At 31.8% G+C, this 22,561-nt stretch overlaps 1 protein-coding gene across 2 annotated transcripts in view; it reads right to left on the reverse strand.

Moving 5' to 3' along the window:
* Nucleotides 1–549: 549 nt before the first annotated feature.
* LOC143255641 (A-type potassium channel modulatory protein KCNIP1-like) overlaps nucleotides 550–22,561 on the reverse strand; it is a 353,607-nt gene continuing 331,595 nt past the window's right edge. For both annotated transcript variants that reach the window (XM_076511615.1, XM_076511616.1), the window contains 4 exons: nucleotides 18,001–18,144; nucleotides 12,818–13,030; nucleotides 7,380–7,442; nucleotides 550–4,926 (listed from right to left, as the gene is read on the reverse strand). In XM_076511615.1, coding sequence (XP_076367730.1) covers nucleotides 4,879–4,926; nucleotides 7,380–7,442; nucleotides 12,818–13,030; nucleotides 18,001–18,144 — 468 coding nt within the window. In that variant the 3' untranslated portion in view covers nucleotides 550–4,878. The remainder of the gene's footprint in view (nucleotides 4,927–7,379; nucleotides 7,443–12,817; nucleotides 13,031–18,000; nucleotides 18,145–22,561) is intronic.

The following is a 22,561-nucleotide window of genomic DNA, read 5'->3' on the forward strand; positions in this document are numbered from 1 at the left end:
GATCGTTCGTTTTTGTATTTGATGTTTGATAAATTTAGCTGACATCTAAAAATATAGGACATTTCAGATTAGCAAATGTAAGCTTCTGTTTTTTGTAAATCGAGACATAGTTTAAATACGATATCTTAACGAAGAATACTATGTATTTTGAACAATAAGCTCAAATTGTAAATTATTCACTACACAAATATTCATTGTGCATAGATTTGATATATTCAACGTAATGTTTCACGAGATATTTAGCTAGTGATGAAATACTTTTAAAATAATAGATTTTCTCACTCAGATATCATAGCTCATTTCGTTCTTTTCCTTCTACATTTAATTTAGAAGAGATAATTTTCAATGCAAATATTTTTATTTTGTCCTTTGACAGCGTTTTGGAACCTTAGTTTATACTCTTGGTCCGATAGAAATAGGTCTTTATTTGATGCTAACGGATCGCACTTTATATGTAAGGTCATATAATAAAAAATGTCAGACTTTCTTTCAATGTGCAAGAGAGTCTCATAACTTTCATGAAGCATATTAATACACAACAAACTATTATTTTTCTTACTTTTTTTAATTATTCTGAATGAAGTAAGTCTTTCAGTTTTCAGCTTCCAGCTAAATACTTAAATATCAAAAGAGATAATACTTTTACAACATATGTCTTAGGAATTACTTAAGTATCGCTGGTTAAAGCTTAAGGCCTTGAAAATGTCAAATTTAAAAATTCCAGAACACTGTAACAGAGATAGTGAAAATAAAATAGTTACACAAAATCTGCGCCTTAATAGTCCAGATAAAATAACAACAGATTCGATGACAAGTAAGATACACGTCGGATATTATGTGTTCATAATATTAATACTAAAACTGTGGTTGAAATACAATTTATAATTAAATCTGACAAACAATGATCTACATGTTTTGACTATATTCTTATATTTAGTCTAAAATTATGTAACATGTTAAATTATGATTTGCTCTAAGTCAAATTCCAGAGAAGTAAATTTTACAAGTTATGTCATTGTAAAGTAAAGCATCTGAAACAACTAACATAGAAATCAGATATTTTTATCAATAATCAAAATTGGTTATTCATACTTTACATCTTAAAAGTATGTATTAAAAAAAATAGATCATTACCTACCACAATACTTTTAGATTAATTAGTCTACAGTATTTTCATTAGAAGTCAAACTCGTGACTGGCACTTAATTCTACGGTATTACCTGAACAATAGGTTAAACTTATATATTATATTATATTATTGAAATTTTTAAATTCTAAACACGCCCGCGCACACACACAGAGAAATATATGCCATTATTATGCAAATAAAATTAAAAACGTGGTTAACAAATATTTAATGAAACGTTTCATTTTGGAAAATTGCATTTAAAAAAAATTCCCTTAATCCATCGTTACAAACAACTACATTTTATATTCATACAGCGAGTTCTTTAAACACAGCTTGGCAAAAACACGCATACTTTAAGATAGATAATATTCCATATTGAAATCTTGTTTTCTTCTGTAATATAATTTCGTGACAAACGTAATAAAAACTGTGCTACAACACAGTTGACGTTACGTTATCTAAATGCCACCTTAACGTCTTTTGTGTTTTGATATGTGAATTCTAAATTAAAAGGAGAAACGCATTTCTATAATAATCGATATTGTATAACTTAAAAATAAATTCTAGACTACAGTTTAATTTATAACTGTTTATAGAACTATCCGAGCCAGCGTTTTCAAGAAATAAACAATAAAAAACAATGCAAGTGGTAGACATAACTTGTAACTTCATTTGATCGTGGAATGCTCTGACCAAATTTAGACACAAACAAATGAGATTTTGCATTATACTAGCCTAAAATCTTTTGTAGTGTTACATTCTGATCATACGTGTTATACTTTGATTCTTTGTCATTTTAATTACTTCCTACTTTTAGTTTGCACATGGTCTGCTATTTTAAGAACTGTAACATAATTTGCATATTATTATAGAAGTTTAGAAAGCTTGCATCAGGTTTTACCTCACATATTTATAATACTGAACACACCCTTGTTTTTAAAATCCTAAAGCTGTTAATTTTAGTCATAACCCATTCCTAAACAATGTTCCCATAAGTCAAGTGATTACAGTCTGATAATTTACTATATCTAACAGCGGCAAACGGTTAATCTTAGTTGCTATGGTACCAGTAATAATTATACATTAATTTGATTACTACCGCACTAGAACTTTAAAGCAGGCGATTATCTAAACAGCCCATTTAAGAGAATTAGCAAAACTATACACTATTGTATCTATTTTATTATAAAATACCAATTAGGTTATCAAATAATTATGAGCCCGAATCTACACTTACTGTCTTGCTTATTTCACATTTCGTCAGCAATTGTGTAACCTGATTTATACCTAGACAATATTTGTGTCGCCTATTGTTTCTGTACCCATTTCACCCCTCCACAAGCTACCTTGTCTAGCATTTCTTTACATTTCCAACCTACACAGTAGTAATATAGTTTATTTCTGTAATATCTAATTCATGCCTAGGACTAACTCGTATTATACTGAGATATATTATATTGTATATATTTTCCCTAAATGTGTCACACCTGAAGTGTAAATATCTTGTCTGGTACTTTTTATACCAACATCAATTTCGTACCTAAACAAAATAAGTCTTTAATATTACCTTTACCTTATTTGCACCTGGACAATGGTCATCTTGAGTACGAATTCTTGTTGCGAAGTTAGAAATTAATTTTGTCCATTGTTTCTCTAGAAGTCTAGATGCTTTACTCACATATAGATATTAATTATATGGTCTATTGTTTTTCTAAATAATTTATTTACATTTAGACATTTAATATCTTGCACACTGTTTCTCTAAATATTTTATGTACAAAATGTAATCTACAGATTGATTATAGTGCTTAACATTACCTTACCTGATCCACACCTAAACCGTATGTACTTTATATATGGTTTCTCTCTTCCTGCTTCACTTCTATACATTGATTATCTTGTTTAGCGTTGCTCGGACTGTTTTATGACTATACAAGAAATATCTTGTCTATCATATATCTAGATATCTTACATCCTAGCAAAATGTTTCTCTTCTAATCATGTCTAGTGTTTTTCTAACCGATTCTCATCTTTATGTTGTCTATACTTGTGGTTCTCAGACATTTCAGAACCCTACGTCTCCAGCTCCCCTCCCTTAACAGATTTTGTAATCGGATTTGTAAGTGTTGACTGTATTGTTTTCAGTATATGGTCACGTTATTAATTTCGGGAAATAATTTTTGTGGGAACGTTTTTCTGTAAATTACCCATAGACTTTTCGATTACGTTACGCGCTCTTGTGGGTGAATCTTCCAGTTTAAGAATGAATGGTCTATGGCACCATCAGAACATCATCTGCATAAAGATGTGAATTATTTCACGGATCAGCCAGTGAGCTTGTTGATTTTCAAATAATGTACATCATACCAACGTTTATTTTTATCAAACTTAAAACTAATCAGTTAGCAGTTAAGCGATGCTTTAAGTTAAAATCTGGAAACTGTCAACCTATCGCTTGTTGTTTTGTCTAGTTCATAATTTGTGATCCTGACACCATATGAAGTGACGTGCGACGAGACATCAGCTATGCTGTCCGCTGCATGACTGATTTAGTAGATTAAAGCAGACGTAAAATAGTACATTAAGTAATATAATTACTTGTGAATTTTTATATTATTCATTGTAAGCACACACACACACACACACACACAATACACTAACTGACTAGTAGATATGTTTAAGGTTTCAAGTGACTTGATGTTGCTCTTAATGTCATAGTTAACAGATTTTCCAACTTGCGTATTGGTACGACACACACAAAATTTGATATTTATTTACATTATATTTGGTTATCATTAAAATACTTTAACCATTAAACTTTTGGTAACTTGATTTTATCAATAAACATTCCTATAACAACTTAGACTACAAAAAGATTCAACTAAATGTACCCTTTGAGTTGAAGGAAGATCTACTGAAACATGATAACAAAGTATATGCCCTTTGTTCAAATATTTCTAAAAATTACCAGTTTGTGGGAAAAAGATTGAACCTACTAAAGACTCTTTTCAAATTTATTCGAGTCCTACCGAATTGAAAGTAGATATATTCATAGAAATAATAATTTTCTTATTATTATTTTTTAATGAAAATTTCTTTTAGAATACCCTAGTTCACATTATACATTTACAAGAAACTGCTGTTGAAATTGTTTAAGACTTAAACCGTAAAGAGGATTCCAAAGAAGAAATCCTTCAGATAAATCTAGCTAACAAATTGAAATTGTTAGATAAGTTTTATTTTATTTTTCACGTAAAATAATGTGAAGGTCTTGGAAGATCAAAAACTTTAAATATTGTACTCGCTCATTCTAGAAGGTTTCCAATACATATTATTCATTTTTGAAGTGCGTTTTCTTCGGCAGATATCCGTTGGTTTACTTTGTTACACTTCAACGAAGACAATCACTACCGTTCTTGAGCTTATGTGTTCAAATGACAGTTAATCGTCTGCTACCGGATGTGACGTCACACAGTAGAAAATGTGGTGCACAACACTGAATAGGTGTCTATTGCTTGGTAATAGGGAAATGAGTCAATAGAAATGTATTGGGAAACAATACATTTAACGGAAATTTCAGGAAAAATCCCGGTATATCACGATGGGAACGTTGTCGCAGTTTGAGAGAAGGTGGCACAAAGGTCAACAGCATCAAAAGTAGCTTTCATTAAGGCAAAGTTTACACTCTTGGCGTCTTTTCCGGTTCGCTTTACTTGACATATGTTAGCATTTATGTCTTTCCACTAAAATCACAGAGTTGTATTGAAAATGTTCATGGATTTGGTGATATTTTCGTCCTAGAAATTCAAGAAAAAAAAACATTGAAACGTTTTAGGTGAAAAACAACAAGAAGGAAACGAGACATCAAAACTCCAGTTAGTACAAAATATATTAAACCTATTATAAGCTAAAAACAGAATGAAGTGAAATTACGGAAAAAAGAAACTTATAAGAACTCGAGTGCATTTTAAGACTTCTGTACAAATCTTGTTCTACATATAGTTCATTATTCAACTATGTACTGGGATAATATAGTGATGTCAATTTGTGTCAATTGTGACTGGCTTAATTTCAAGTTTTTCTTTCTTTTTCTCTAGCGAGAGAGAGATTTCTCATTATCAAGTAAGTGAAATAAAATGAACGTTAAATACTTATACGTTTAACTAGCTGTACAAAGCTTTAAAGATTTAGACCTTCTATTTTCAAACACGTTTCATTTGGTTAAGATTTTGGTCACACGATGTTGTTTATTCAGTTATTAATTGATAGCACGAATCTAGTTTTAACCTGGTCTTCAGAGTAAATATTTACTTAAATTGCCAGTTTTAATGCATTTTAACGGGTATTTAATTATAAACCTTAAAAATGTATTCTCACTCAAAATGTTATGTTCCTAAACGAGGTGCTAATACGGTAACAAATATCAACGAGCTTGATATGTAGAAAATGCTGTTTAGTGATATTAGTGCGGAAATAAAGGATGCTTCTGTTTTTGTAACATTTGGTTATATAATTGTGGTTTACTGGTTACAAACAACAAAGCATCAGTGGTTAAATGATTGAAACCTGTATATTTTGCAGCTTTAAGATGTTTTGCTGTAATGTCTTAATGTAGAATGTTTAAACTCGATGCATAAAAGCTAAGAATGCCATGTACTCAGATTTATGCTATAGACAGAACTGCCGATGAAGGTTAAAACTAATGCTTTAAAATAAGGTTTTCGGATTTTCAATCTGAACGAAAATTTCCTTGACAAGGAAAAAAGGAACTGCCAACAGCATCACTATACAATATGTTTAGCAGCATATCATGGCTTTAGACTTTGAATTTCCTCACAATATGGTATGCAAATTGGCCTCTCTCGGACTATAAAATGTAGCTTCTTGGGTATACTGAACTGTTAAAATGTGCTAGTGCCTTAACACATTAACACTTGCTTATAGTGAGAACGACCTCGGATTCAAATCTTCCTAAAAGAGTAGAAAATGTTGATTACTAGAAAACATTTGTCACGCTTCTAGTGACCGTTTCATGACTTTTGATTAGGCTTAAAGACAGACCTTATTTGTGAGGGTCGGAATAATGGTTATTTCTCTTTAAACTTCCCGAAGTTTACTACTTTTAACATGCAGATAAGTAGTAAAATATTAAAACGTGTATCGTTTGAAGTTTTATTATGTATCTGAAAATAAACCTTTTGCATGTGGAATGCTTGTAGTTTAAGCCTGAAGTACAAGCACTGTGTATGGAATAACTGCTTGTAGTTTAAGCCTGAAGTACAGATACTGTATATGGAATAACTGCTTGTAGTTTAAGCCTGAAGTACAGATACTGTATATGAAATAGCTGTTTGTAGTTGAAATTTGAAGTACAGCACTGTAGGTACTTTATGTGCAATAACTGTTCAATGATAATTGATTAAGCTAACAAATAACATGTTAAACAACACATTCTACGAATAACCTAAGTAATAGTTAGGAATAACTGATGGCTTTTAATATGTTCGTTATAACCGTTTATCATAGCCTTTTTTACGTTTAGATGTATCCAACTTGGACTTTCACATTAATTAGTTGAGCATATTATAACAAATCAAATTTCAGATAAATAAAACAGAGCAGAACCAAACCTAATATTCATCAAAGACAGATTTTCTTTTAGTACTTCGAATGATATATTTTTGGAAATATACACAGTTAGAAATATTTAAAGAATTTGTAATTCTAACGATACGTTATTAAATTGTTTCTGTAATGATTTTTGTCTACGAATAAATTACTTTTTTGTCGTGAAAGAGTATGAAGGTTTGTGAGCTGTAAGTGAGTAAAACTTACTAGTAGCTTATTCTACATTCACGATTACATAATACAACTAATAAACTTTGAGTTACATGTTAATTGTAAATTTATTTTCTTCACTAGGTTATTATAGACGAGCAAAGGACTTTATATCAAGCTCTGTAAACTTGACTTATATAGTCTATATAAATTTCTGGTGAGATTTTTCCATATAAAATTTATCATAAATTTAGCTTATAGTAATATTTTACTTTTATAAAATGTCTCTTTTAGTAAGTTAAACTTCTAAGTATTTACGTAAACTTGAAAGAGTTAACACATTTTCAAAATGGAAATAACTAGTGTATACTCTTTATATTTACTGTTAAGAAAATATTACACATCCCTCTACGCTATAATAAGAGAAGTTATGTCCCAAAGAAATTATAAAGAAATTAAAATTTTTGATTACCTGAGTACAGGAGTCTAAAAATTCGTCAAATGTTACAATGCCATCTTTGTTCAGATCCAGTTTCTAGAATAAATTACATTAGAACTTCTAAGAAAGGTAATGCATTTAGAACATAAAATAAATAAAATTTATGATTGTCTAATTAGTAACTGCAAGTAACACAGTAATCCTATTTAAAAATACCAGTAAAATCAATAAAAAATTAGAAGCCTAAAAAATCAACAATATAATTAAAAACCAGCCGAAAATGATTTAAAAAGTCTTAACATATATTTTTACATATTCAGAAAAACAGAGAATTGTTTGTTTGCTTTGAATTTTGCGCAAAGATACAAGAGGGCTGTCTGCTCTAGCCGTTCCTAATTTAGCAGTGGAAGACTGGAGGGAAGGCAGATAGTCATCACTACCTGCCCTCAATTCTTGGGCTACTCTTTTACCACAGAATAGTGAGATTGAGCGTTACGTTATAACGCTCCTTTTAAAATGACAACAAGGCTTATGGTGTACAAGACTGAGCTGCTGCTTTCTGCTGACAGAATAAAAGTCTGAATTACAGCTTAATATTTACATTGATGATTTTAAATTGTTGAAAATAAATAACTGTATATGCGGGCTTCTAAGCCGCAAAAATAATGAAATATAATACTGAATATACAAATATGTTCGAAAAGTCAACATAAAACCAGTGACTATTGGTTTATAGTGGAATAAAAATAAATCAACTGATCAAAGTTTCAACTTTATATGTAACCAATAGATGGAAGCACTAGACTCCATACCGATGGGCATTATATAGCAAATACTATATTTCTTCTTCTTCTATGCTTCTCATAAACGAGCTTTTGAAAATAATTTAATTATATTGCAAAATGCATAAAAAATTACTATAATTAGGAATCGTGTCCTTTGTAAGAGAGATTTTTGCGTGTTTTGCGTTGTAAATGTCTATTCTAAACAGTATATTTTATTAAAAAATTTCTTTTTTAAAGATCAAACATACTACAAATATAAGTTAAAGGAACTAAGTACCCGAAAACGTATGGATTTATCTTGAAACATGGTTCTTATAAAACTCTAAAATGCTGGTCGCAAAACAAAGAATGATAAATGAACATTGAAGTTTACAAAAACAATTCTTTCAACAGGGATTTTAAATGACATGATGTAATTGAGAATAAGTTCAAATTACACTAAAATTTCAAATTACACGAGATTTTCTTTTACATTAATAAATGGTATATTACACAAAAAGAAAGATAAGATAATTATAAGATAAAATAAGGTGGAACAATGCAAAGGAAGCAGCAGTAATGTATTAGATATACGAACACGCAAGTGGAAAATTAAAACTTTTAAATTAACAATAATTTTCTATGGTAATATTCTGACTCAATGTTATGTAAATTTGTCTGCTGACAAAAGGAAAAAGACAAGAGAAAAGAATGACCAAAAGATGTCTTTTGTCTGCACAAAGGCAAATATATACCAATGTAATAATTATATATTTGAAACATAAATGGAGAATGCAAGAGAAAATTCCAAGAATTATTGAGGGAAAAAAATCGTTAAAACTTAAATAGAGGCAAAATAAACATTTTACATCAATTTTATTGAAAGAGAAATGGCGAAATTGCTTCGGGTTTAAGTAAAATAGTGAAGAAGAAAGATAACACCAAATATAGCTATCAATCTATATATATATCTATATAAATATATTTAGGAACTTACAGAGCACATCTGCACAAGAAATTGCCAATAATTATTTTCTTAGAGTTTCGAGATTACGCCTTAAGTTTGCATTTTGATTTTAGTAAGTATTTCTCTTGGACAACTTTCAATCTTCCATTTGCTCTAGTGGCCAAGTGTTTAGTTTAAGCCAAGTATACACAGATTGAACCCAATAGTTCAAAGGTTCGTCGAAAGGTATTTTCTAGTTTATCAGAAAACGAAATGATAACAGGCTATATTTAAATATAATGTTATTTCGATCTGTTTTAACATGAGTCTCCCAGCAACTATCAATCACATAAACGTGTAATGCCTTCTATTTTATCTTTCTCGCGCATAAATTTACTGGAAATCACTGAAACGAAGAAAGCTGTAAAGATACAAATCAGTCTTAAATTGGTGGAGTTAAAGGTTACTAAATGACGAGTCCCCCACTAGTAAAGCGTTAATTCTTGGGCTTTAGAACCCTAAAATCAGGAATTCGATTCCCCTTGGTGGACTCAGCAGATAGTCCAATGTGGCTTTGCTATGAGAAACCCACAGACACACTAAATGACGTTATATACTCTCTGCCTGATGATAAACTTTATTAAACCGGTTTTCAGAAATCAGAAACTGTCGTTAAACACATCCTACTAAGGTAATGGAAGTTCCCAATATACATTCCAAATAAAAGTATTTATTACGTGGGGCTTAGAAGTAGAGACACATTTAGGGTGATATTTTAATTGTATCATATAGGGTTTTTATCAACGACGTTCCTTTTCACGTAAAAGACACAAATTATACATAATTTACTTTCACTTGTAGGATTATTCTATATTACAATAACATGTAAAGATAAGTATAGTTATGATGAATAACAGAACGATGACAGCAACAACAAATATTTGACACTCATATTGAACCATCCACCCCCTCAAAAAAAAAAAAAGCATTAACCGTTGATAAATACCCAATAAGACTGATCGTTCCTTTTTTAAGTAATAAAAGATTCATGCTGAAATCACAAATTTTTAAGATTTATTAAAATGTTTTATACATAAGTTCAGCTACAAATAATATTTAAATCACTATTCAAAATACAAAATCTATTCAGATATAAGGACCTCATTCCTATGTCCATGCATTCCACGTGGTGGCTGTAATGCGACTTACACTGGCAAAACTATGGACCAATTACATTTGCGAACATATGGGAGTGCCAAGATTTGTTTGTTTGATTAGAATTAAGCACAAAGCTACAGAATAGGTTATTTGTACTGTGCTCGTCACGGATATTGAAACCCGGATTTTAGCAGTGTGAGTTCGCAGACATACCGTTGTGCCCGTATGGGTGAAGTGTTAAGCAGAACTGGTAAAAAATCATCAAATCAACCAGACTTCACAGTTTGCTAACATAATGAAAACGATATCCATCCCAGTGTTGGTTACGTATTTCAAAGTCATCTCATCTGGATCATCAAAAACATAATTTTTAATCACATAAAGTTTATGTATTTAAAGTGAACTCCCAAATTTAAATTATGACACAACTTCAGTACAGTTAAGTCTGAAGATGACCTAAGAAGGTCGAAACGTTGTTATGTATTTTAATTCAAGTTTTAATACCCACACCAGCCGTCTTTAGAATACACAGTTAGGTCGGTTGTAAATACCTATACAACAACATTGTTGCATTATTCTATTCTGTTTTATTGAACCTTATAATATGTTTGTACCTAACAATTTACCACGTTGAATAGAGCTTTTTGAAGATGAAATATGTATATTCCGAAACGTTAAAGAATTAAATGTTTGTTACTGAACATACGTATGTCAAATATTCGTTGTTGCTGCCGTCCTGTTGTTATTCATTATTAAACTTCGCTTCTCGTCGAATAAATCTATTGCTCACATATATTTTTCTGCAGTAAGTGTTCAAATATTACTTTCTATAGTTATTTTCATCTACAATTATGAACGGAAGGGATTCGTACGAGCGGCCACAATGTTAGTCACAAAGTTGTGACTTCATTACTATGATGTCAAGGATCATATATTTTTCGTAATCGAAAGAAAACAGACTCCCTTTTTTACAAGCCATCTAGCAGAATTTATACAATGCACATTAAAGAAAAACAACAACAAAGAAGGTATCATTGCTGGACCACCACTAAAGCTATAAACCATTATACACATACATATATAGATATAACAGGACATCATGTTATTGACATACTGCAATAATACAAAAATACTTAACTGACAAAATATTTTTTGTTTCCTTCTTTTAAAATGTTGGCGTAAAGTTACACAAGGAGGTTAGACAGCTAATAACTAGGGCGTAGTGACGAAGGCATTCGACTAGTAATGTGTGTAGGTTACGGGTATGAATCCTGGCACTGACTGTACTCGCCCTTTGAGCAGTGGGGGTGTGATAACGTTACGGTCAATTCCACATTTCGTTAATAAAAGAGACGACTAATGTAGTTAGCCCTCGAGTAACTTTGCGTGGCATTCAACAAACAAGCGAACAAAGCTGTAATCAGAACTTACTGATAACTCTTCGGCTACACTTATCTGATGGAATACTTGGGTCTCACACCCGATAACATGAGCTCTCGAAATCACTGTACGAGCTCCCTAACCACTAGGCAACGTCCAGCCTCGACGAAGAAGACTGACAAAAATTTCAAACTAGATTCATTTTAAAACTTAAATACTTTGACTATGTTTGCAGTTTTCAAGTTTAAACTAAGTTGTTTGACTCTGATTACGAGTTCACGGTCAACTTCTACTTAAAATATCCGAAAATTTTTATGATGATCATACAATACTTCAAGAAAGTAAGTGTGATAAACAAGTGCCACCGCCTCAGTCCCCAAGTTCTGGCTTTTGTGATTTAACAACAAGTAGAACCCCCATACTTATGCACTATTTGGGACATTCTTTACCCATAAACTAAAATGATAATGACAATTCTACCATCTCAGGCTCTCAGAGTTCTATAGCAGAAAGTTCATCTCAACCACCACACCCTCCTCATCAAGACCACTAACAACACAAAGGTAAAAAGTTCTTAAATAAATATGGCTGGTATTCTTTATTATTATTCAAAATTCAACAACAATTTATTAAAAGAAACAAACATCGTTTCTCTTAATGCGATATTCTATTCGTCTATTACATTACCTGTCACAGAAAACAACAAAAACATGTCTTTAAACGTAGGTAATAAAATATATTTTCATTTCCCAGGAGAAGTTGATAATAATCTCCTCATGTACTATGCGTGTCTTGAGAGAATACCACACAAGAAAATTCTTGTATTATTGTATTATTAAACGTTAGACAACTTTGTTTCAAATTCTAAACGTTTATCTGATACAGCTGACAAGCGGCTGTACATTTATTGATCATCTAATGTAAGTTATTTGTTTGTTTCTCTTTTTTTTTTGTCTGAAGACGTTACATCGGCCTTTCTGAAATAAATATCTGAAGTTAATTATTGTGCCTTAGTAGAAATAAACTGAACGCCTGTTTTCTTTATTTAGACAATAAGCAAGTTTCTGTGATGGAATCTGCTTCAGCTTGACATCTTGTTTTCTTCTAAAGGAAACGCTGGATGGCGAGAAAATCAAATTCATATTACTGCTGTTTATACAAGACCTCTAAATATGTTTATACGTTTAAAGTTATGACCATATTTTGTAAGAAATATAAATTACCTGAAATACTTGCTCAGCCCGTTCTCTGGTGGTTAGGTCGTCTGCAAGGGGTTCTACAGCCTTTCCCATCAGATCATAAACTGCAGTCACAATTCTGAACATTTCATCTTTGGTAATGTACCCGTCTCCATTAATATCATAAAGATTAAATGTCCAGCGGAGCTTTTCCTGAAGTGATCCTCGGGCTAAGACTGAAAGTCCCATGACAAAATCCTAGATAAACATGAGGTATAACCTTAATACTGTACTGTAAAACATTCAGTAGTGAATCAAATAAATGTGGGACGTTGTGAGCGTAGGCACCCACATCTTGCTCTTCTGGTTTCTATATCTATTGCTACTCTTTTATTTCTTACGTGACACTGACGAATGGAGGTTAATACTGACAGACGGTGTATCCCCACCGCAATGTGGGTTCTACTTCGCAGTCATCTCTAAAACCTAGGGTAATTTTATAATTCCACATTTTTTGGGATCTTTTCAATTAATGTAGCGTTTTTTGTGTTTAATTTACTTTTGTTTCGGCTTGTTTTTTAAAGTTTTAATAAACTAATATAATTAGTCAGAAGTTTAAATTTGCTGTTTTTAACGCAGTCCTTTTTTGTGATTTTCCTTATTTAACTTTATTAAAATGTATCTATTTTCACTACTATATATACATATAAACATTCCAAAATGAATCGCACAAACAATGTAATAAAAACATTTTCATGACAATCTTTAGAAACTACCAGCTGATAATATTTATTTTCATAAGAGGCTATAAAGACGATCAGATAAACAATATTAGAAATGATCATACAATACTTTTATTTTAGTATAATAGTTTAGAAGGTTATTAGTCAAACAGTATAAAAAAACCCTCAAAGTAAGAAAGTAATTTCACATAACATTTTATTGTTTTTCACGTATGCAATATTAAAAACATCCTCCACACAATTCAATAAATTATATCAACAAACTATTGTATAAATTAGATAAATAACAAAGTCTGTTTTTATTCAAAACTGTTAACTACTTTAGTTAACTTAACTAAATATTATATATCAGAACTATTGTAGTCTGTATTCTATTTTGATCAAGTTAACAAAGTGTCTCAAAATTCGGGCGTTGGTAATAAATCTGACCGTTGAATAAAAAAACGAAAAAAGTAGCTACTTGCTTAATCCAGAATGACACACGTAAAGATAGTCTCTGAGGACTAACCTACAAACGTATCTCAGATAGAAAAACAGCATTCCAAGGCTTCCGTCTTTCATCTTCAGCTTGCACCGGTTTAGGAAGAAGTTTATATTGAAACTACTTTTGTTGATTAGTCTTCGAACACTTTCCTTACAAGTCTCTCTGAAATAAGCACTGGCTCCTCACATCAACTTAATTTATTCATCATGAATATTCTGCCTAAATAATCTAAAATAATAATATGATTGTTGTTGGATGATTTAAAAAGTATATGCTTCTTTTAGTTACAATAACGAAAAGATAGCTGATAATCATATAACTGTATCTGACATTTTCAACCTAAATAGCCCTTTATGTGACGCATTGTTGTCACTCAGCAATTCGAATATATAAATTAATTGCTTTGAATTTAAAATACTTAGTAAGAAGAACAAAAGGGAAATAAAAAATTGCATTTTCTAATACAATTAACCAAATATTTTAAAACCTGCTTGCAAATTTGCCTATTATATCAATATAACTACAACAGAAGATATTATCTGAACTGTTAAAAATTAAAACTGGATTATTGTCTATGTAAAATTAACACAATTTCTTACGACATATTAAGTAAAAGTCCAGTTACCTATACTTTAATAATGTAACTTAATCTATACGTTTGATTTCGGAAACCAAGTTCAGCGACCATAACTAATGATGTAGGTTAATTCATTCATATATTTTCTAAAATCAAATTCATTGACAATCACCCATCATACTGTTCTATACCGTTATCCAATTATGACGATTTTTAACTTTTGGAAAAAAATCGCGCACAAGAACTAAATAAAAAAAATGCAGATGAAATTTCTTAGAGGAATATTCTTTCTTGTTTGGGAGCTATGATTTTTTATACAGACCTTTTGTAAACAGTAAAACAAAACTGATTCCATGATACAACAGATATTAGAGAATTATCTAAACGGTTATTAAATTAAAACCTGTTGAAATACGTATTTGGTTAATCGACAGACGGATAGAAGCAAAAATATTTAATAACAACTAACCGATATGACGAGTAGATTTACAAAGATAAAACTAGACAGCTAAACTGATACAAGAGAAGACTGTAACAGTATAAAACTCGTATCTTTATAAAGGAAGTTTAAACTCATGATTAAAGAATCTATATATTAACATTCTGATAAATTTTCATCAAGTTAGCTAAATTCTTAATTCCATTTATTTTGTTAACGAAAAGGGTGGAAAATGGGGAGTCCGTTGGTTTGGTTTAACCGTATCTTGTACACCTCCCTTGATGGTTCTAACTAACCGTATCTTGTACACCTCCCGTGATGGTTCTAACTAACCGTATCTTGTACACCTCCCGTGATGGTTCCAACTCCTAATGTCTATTCTAGCTACATGTTTCTCTTGGTTAAAAATAACAACCTCTTCTTACATTCCTTAGACTGTGCCAGATTCAGCTGTACGTATGGTGACACAAGAGCTATGTGATGATCAGTGAGGGATTTTGATCTTCACGAGAGACAAGAAGGTTTTTTTTTTATTTTGATGTACGTTTAAATTTTGTGAATAACTTGTTAAATATATATATAGAACCCCATATCTAAGTCAAACGAATATAAATTTTATATTATGATTATATATTATGTTGCAAGTGGCAATGTTTCTCATGCAGCATTTAAAGTGGAGTAATAATGAATTACTACTCGTATATTATTTCTAATTATTCACTATTTAGTTACGATCGTGGATTTCAGTGATAGATATATTTAAATAGATATCAACTGGCTGTACTGTTTCGAGGATCGTCCAAAAAAGTGAAAGCGATCTATTTTACAGTTCTTGAAAGATCATACAGACAAAAGAAAGTAATATGTAACGAAGAGAGTTATAGAAAAATCATATATCTTTACAGCATGTTTTTATAATTCGCTACGTGACACTCACCAAGTTTAACAAAACCGTTAAAACTCAGAAACAACAGCAACAAAGGAACAAACAAAAAACGATCGTGAAATACACGATATGTTATATCAAACGTGCTACTACTAATGTTTCAGTTATCAAATCCATTTACGTAGTATACCCAATCCACATAAAAATGAACAGGTAGAACCGATATTTGGTATTTTCAATCTAAATGGTACTGTATGAGACATATGGGTTAAAAGATCAGATAAGAAATCCTTTAATTTTGAATTGCATGTCTTCTATAAAGCTGTTCTTATCCTAATAGTGGGGTTGACAGTCACTTTTGTAACGCGTCAATGCTGAAAGAGCAAACCGTTCTTAGCGGCATATCGTGGCTTATAATTTTTCAACTATCAGTTGAAACAAATCGGCACGCTAACAAATCGGCCACGCCTGGCTCATGGTAGAGCTGAGCTATTGTATGTACATCAATTTGAAATAAGATAATTGCTTCGTATTACCACTATTTTAGTTCAACGTGTTGAACGTCGAAACATCGTCCTTAAAATGTGTGTTCTAACACACTTATTGAGTGAACTTTATTATACTTTCCATAGATACAAAACCCCAAGTATATATTCTTAGTTTCTTTTATGTGTATTGAACTTAAAATATGATGCCGTAATATTCTAATATATACATATATATACTTGTTTATTCATGACTTTGAAAGGTGTTATATAAATATATTTAGAGTAAACCAGCATTGCGAAATATAATCTCGATTTCTTCACTTGGAGAGATAATGCCGCAGAAAAGATATGTTGTGACAAAATTTTTCAGTAAATTTCAAAACACCAAGTGAGCTAAACATTTTTTCAACGAGGTTAATAATGGTAGGATTGCATCTACCTTCAAACAATTATAACTCTATTTACAGCTATGATACAACAATAGAAAGTAAAATAAAACTAGAGATCATCTGTTTACATTTTTAACTTCTCCCTTTTCTTCACACGGCTTCACTTTTACTCTCTTTTCTCACAACACTCACAAAACTGTTCCTTATCGCAAACCTCTTGGTGGATAAAACTTGGTTACTGGCACTATGTTTACTGATAACATTGTAACCAGAACTGATGTTAAAAGAGCTGTATTTTTTCTGAATCCAAGTTCTTGCACCTAATACTGTAACTCAAAGTAGTAACATTTTTTAAACATATAATTCACAACTTAACTTTACCCAGGAAGACATTATATAAGTACGAATTCAGCTAGCTGAAAGACGTATAATCTGCAAAACGTATCAAGTAGCTTTTTAACTTCAAGTTTGATAATAAAATGTTTATGTCAAACATTTTTCGATCAGACAAAGCTATTCATTGTATTAGATAGAGGTCGCTGTTAAATATCCAAGGAAGTTTGTTCTAGTTTTTTGTTATTGTGACCCAGATTAATATAAACAACAAATCCACGCTGTTCTGTATTTTTTTTAATATGGAAATACTTCTGGTATTTGATAACTTTAATCTCTGCATATTAGCTAGCTATACCGAAGAACTGGGATTAAAGGTGACAAATACTGTTGCCAAATTCTTTATTCATTTTCTTTACAATATACTTTTTGTATTTATAAATAACTTTTCACTGAAGTCTAGTGAAAACAGTGAAGAGAGAATAAAACTGATAATGTATTTCATGAAGAGGTTGTATTTAACTAAACAGACGGGATTGCTTGGAGTTACGGCACAGAACAGGACGAATATTAAAACATTTTTAATGTGTGGCTTTGTTTTCTGTCACAAATTTTAGCAGTATAATTGAGTTTCTATAAGCGGTTGAAAACTTATGATTTTGTTCCTACATTAAACTTTAGTATGCGAACGAAAAATGAAATATTCCAAAAGAAACTACTCTAAGTTAGGTTCCTCATTGTGATTTTTTGTATTTTTAGTGATTTCTTGTATTGTTAAAGGCTTGAAGAAACACTGAAGTTAAATTCATCACAAAAGTATCAAGGTAAATTCGTATGTTTCTCAGTTATAATCTGGTGAACATTCATAAAGAAATATTACAAGTTTTACCGTGAAAGTTATTGATCCCGTATGATCCTGATCAAAGCTGTTGAAGACATAATGAGCATACTGACTAGTTTCTGATCCTTTTGGGAAGAACTGTGCGTAGATTCCTTTAAACGTGTCCTCTTTCACCATACCAGTTGGACATTCCTTAAAATACAATTACATGATAAATCAATTATTACTCGATACATCATTCAAAGCTATGACATGATGTTTAGCAATATGTATTATTACTCACCATATTGAATTCTGATAGACGTTTTTAAAATACAACATATATACAGTTTTCTGATCCAGCTTCTTTCCAGATTTATATAGATAATTCAAAAATGTTCTAAACGAATTCAAGATGTTTAATAAATTAGCGATATAAAAACCAAGCAGTTCAAATTCACTAATATTCTTTTATATTAGCAAATCACTATCGTATCAATACTCAACGTTCACGTTGATTTCAATCTTTAGCGTTATGTTTAAGAAAAAAACAAATAACGTGTAATGTTTCAAAAACACGAACATCTCAAGTGGCTTGAACGATCAAAGTTTGTTAAGATTGTTAGATTACACTGCTTTGGATTTTATTGTCGTGACTACAACTAGAAGGTGACCTTCCTTGAAAACTTATCTAGTCTAAGGTAAAAGGATGAAGAAGGCTCAAATCACAATCTCGTGCCAACTTGAAAGAAATGGAACACATACTGCGGTAATAAACCTAAAAAAACACTTGTTATTGTCTTGGCGGTTGAAATTGGCACAAACTGTATTAAAATTATTAAAGTCATACCTTAAAGAAATGCATAAATATAAACTGCTGGCCAAAATCTTAAGGCTAATGAACATAAAGAAAAAATATGCATTTTTCATTGTTAGACTCGACCATTTATTTGAGTAGAGCTTCGAAAGATGAACATAAGAAAAGGAAAAATAAAAATAAAAAACTTTTTTTAGTATTTAATAAGGAAAATATGAACACTATGAAATTAGCCTAAATACTAGCTGGTCAACACTTTAAGACCATACTGAAACGAAGCGTTATCGGTAAACACGTAAAGAAATTTAGTCATTTGTGTTCAAGCATTAGCGTTGTCAACATCTCTCACTGACATCTCCTGTGTTATATTGGGTAAAAACATGGTAAAGGCTAAAACGTTGACAGAGTTTGAACGTGGCAGAATTGTCGAGCTGTAAAAGCAAGGTCTCTCTCAATGTGCCATCGCTGATGAGATTGGGCGTTGTAAAACTACTGTTGCAAATCTCTTAAAAGACCCTGAGGGATACGGAATGAGAATTTCAAGTGGTTGGCCCAAGAAAATTTCGCCGGCGTTGAGCAGGAGGATTCGACGGTTTGTCCGGTAAGACACCAGCCGATCGTCGAACCAGATCAAGGCCCTTACGGACGCAGAATGCAGCTCAAGAACAATAAGGCGGCATCTACGAGAAAAAGGTTTTAAAAATCGTAAATGTCTTCAAAGGCCACCCCTCCTTCCACACCACAAAACAGCTTGGTAAAACTTTGCTGAGAAGCACCAAACATGGGACCTAGAAAAGTGGACGAAGGTGTTGTTCTTTGATGAGAAAAAATTTAACCTAGGTGGTCCAGATGGCTTCCAACGTTACTGGCATGCTAAGGATATACCACCAGAGACATTTTTTACACGACACAGTAAAAGAGGTTTCCATCATTATCTGGGGTGCTTTCTCCTTCCATGGAATAATAGAGCTTTAGGTTATACAGGGCATAAAACAGCAGCTGGCTACATTGGCATGTTGGAGAGAGCATCCTTATTGACTGAAGGCTCTCGCTTGTGTGGAGATGACTGGATCTTTCAGCAGGACGATGCTGCAATATACAATGCCCGCAGGACAAATGACATTTTCTTTGCGAATAACGTGATTCTTTTGGACCAGCGTATTCGCCCGAACTGAGCCCCATTGAAAATGTTTGGGGGTGGATGGCAAGGGAAGTCTATAGAAATGGACGTCAATTTCAAACAGTGTTTTTCGTGAAGCCATCTTTACCACTTGGAATAACATTTCAGTCAGCCTTCTGCAAACGCTTATATCGACCATACCAAAGCAAATGTTTGAAGTTATTCGCAATGACGGCCGTGAAACTCACTACTGAGACCTCTTGTTGGGCATTTCCTACCCTGTTAAGACTTCTTTTTGGTATGGTTTTAAACTTTTGACCAGCTAGTATTTTAGCTAATTTCATAGTGTTCACATTTTCCCTATTAAATGCTAAAAAAAGTTTTTTATTTTTATTTCCCTTTTCTTCTTTTCATCTTTCGAAGCTCTACTCAAATAAATGGTCGAGTCTAACAGCACAAAATGCATATTTTTTCTTTATGTTCATTAGCCTTAAGATTTTGGCCAGCAGTGTAAAAAGCACTAGTCGCACGTTAAATGAGTAACCGTTGTTTATCAAATATCAGTAATTAATTCGATATCAAACGACACTATGGTTCATTAATGTTACATAAACGTCAATCCTTAAACAAATATCAAACGCTATTGTTCATTAAATCACAAAGCTACACAAAAGGCTATCTGTGCTCTGCCCACTACGGATATGGAAACCCTGTTTCAAACGGTATAAGTTCGCAAACATACCAATGTGCTACAGGGGTGGGAGTCAAATAGTGTTATTGTGATAAAGTTAAAAGTAACGTGATGCTATTAAACAGTTCGGGGCAAATTTTTGTTTACTATACACATGATGTCTATGTTTTACTTCGTTCTCATTACCATATTAATAGATAGAACTTAGAACTGAGAAAGTATTTGTGAACGAACTATAAGAGGTTTAATTGTATAATATAAATATGGCAATAGATCTTCCCATGGTGGCTGAGAGACAATCTAGAAGGTTTATAACGTTAAAATTTGGGGTTAGGTCCTTTTGGTGGAAACAGTATAGATAGCTCATTCTGTACCTTTGTGCTTAACAACAAATTGACCAGCATATTACAGTAATTCACCCTCTTCTTTCAATCATACAGATAAACGCTACTTTTGCTTCTCAAGGTGTTTGGAAGAATATAATCTACCGACAAAATATAATAAATTGTAGATAACTTCTGAATTTCTTTTGCTCATTCTTTACAGCGCTCGACTCGTAATCTGAGGGTTGCGTGTTCGAATACACGTCCTATTAAACATGCTCGTCCTTTCAGCCGTGGGGGCGTTATAACGTGACGGTCAATCCAACCTTTCGTTGTTAAAAGAGTAGCCCAAGAGTTGGTGGTGGGTGGTGATGACTAGCTGCCATCCCTCTAGTCTTACACTGCTAAATTACCGATAGCCCTCGTGTAGCTTTGTGCGAAATTCCAAAAACAAATCATTTTTTTACTCCAAAATGTGTTTATTTTTAACAAAGAAAGTTTGGGCTCCTTTAAATATTAGATTAATTATTGAGATTATTTTGAAACAAAGCAAAAAGATATTTGCCATGTCAGGAAAAAAAACACACAAATATAAATTCTGAAGTTGCAAAATAGTTCAATATTTCCTAAAAGATCTGAGACACTCCTCGTTACAGTGTTTTAATATTTGCTTCAAAGACGTAATGAAGTCCGGCATGGCTTGGTGTTCGATTCGCAATCTGCGAGTCGTAGATTGGGATTCCAGCCACCAAACATGTTTACGCATTCTGCCGTTAAATGTGTCATAATATGAAGATCAATATCATCAATGTTGGTAAAAACAGAAAATTGTCGAAGAGTTAGCTATTGGTGGTATTGGCTATTTTCCTTCCAGTTTATCACTCATGAAAGACGGATAGCGTAGATAGCTGTCGAGGAGCTTTGTGCAAATTGAAAAACAACAAAGAAAGAAAGATGTAAACAGAAATTGTGAGGAAACGAATAATACGTTTGTTGGTTTTATAGAGTGAATGGACCAGCCCTTGAAAACATATAAATAGGACAGGAAATTATCGTATAACTCAGTGAAAACTGAATGAAGTTCTGTTCACGTTTCACAATTCGAGATTGTGACTTGTTTGAGATACATTACTTATGTTTTCAGTCTTATGAAGGTCAAACTTCAGGAAAGAGCTGTATCAGACTTAAGAATTATTTCTGTGTTACTGAATATAGAATATATTAATTTTTTAAGTTATATATTAATCCTCAAATATCCTCATCAAAGCCAGTCACATCATTAGCATGTTGTTATAGAAAACACACAGTACACATATTTGTAAAAATGAACAAAAATTACTTTATATGCATATTTTAGACATACACGATGTACAAGTTTTGTTTGGAATATATCATCAAAAACTTGCATTTTTTCAAAATTCAAATTCAGTATAGTCATAAAAATATAATAATTATATAAACATGGATTGAGCTAAGATATATTTACAAAATATATTAAACAAATTCATAAAACTGGAATGCGTTTCATCTTCTGAAATATTAACCTTTATCAGCGCTGACCGCATTGCTATTGTCATTATTTAAGTTTTGTCTATATTTTTTTCAGGACTAGTTTCGTAAAAGAAATTTATGTCGTTGAGTGTTATTAAAGTTATCTGTTAGAAAATATAATATGTATT

This window comes from Tachypleus tridentatus, chromosome 7, assembly GCF_004210375.1.
Source record: "Tachypleus tridentatus isolate NWPU-2018 chromosome 7, ASM421037v1, whole genome shotgun sequence".
Lineage (NCBI taxonomy): Eukaryota > Metazoa > Arthropoda > Merostomata > Xiphosura > Limulidae > Tachypleus > Tachypleus tridentatus.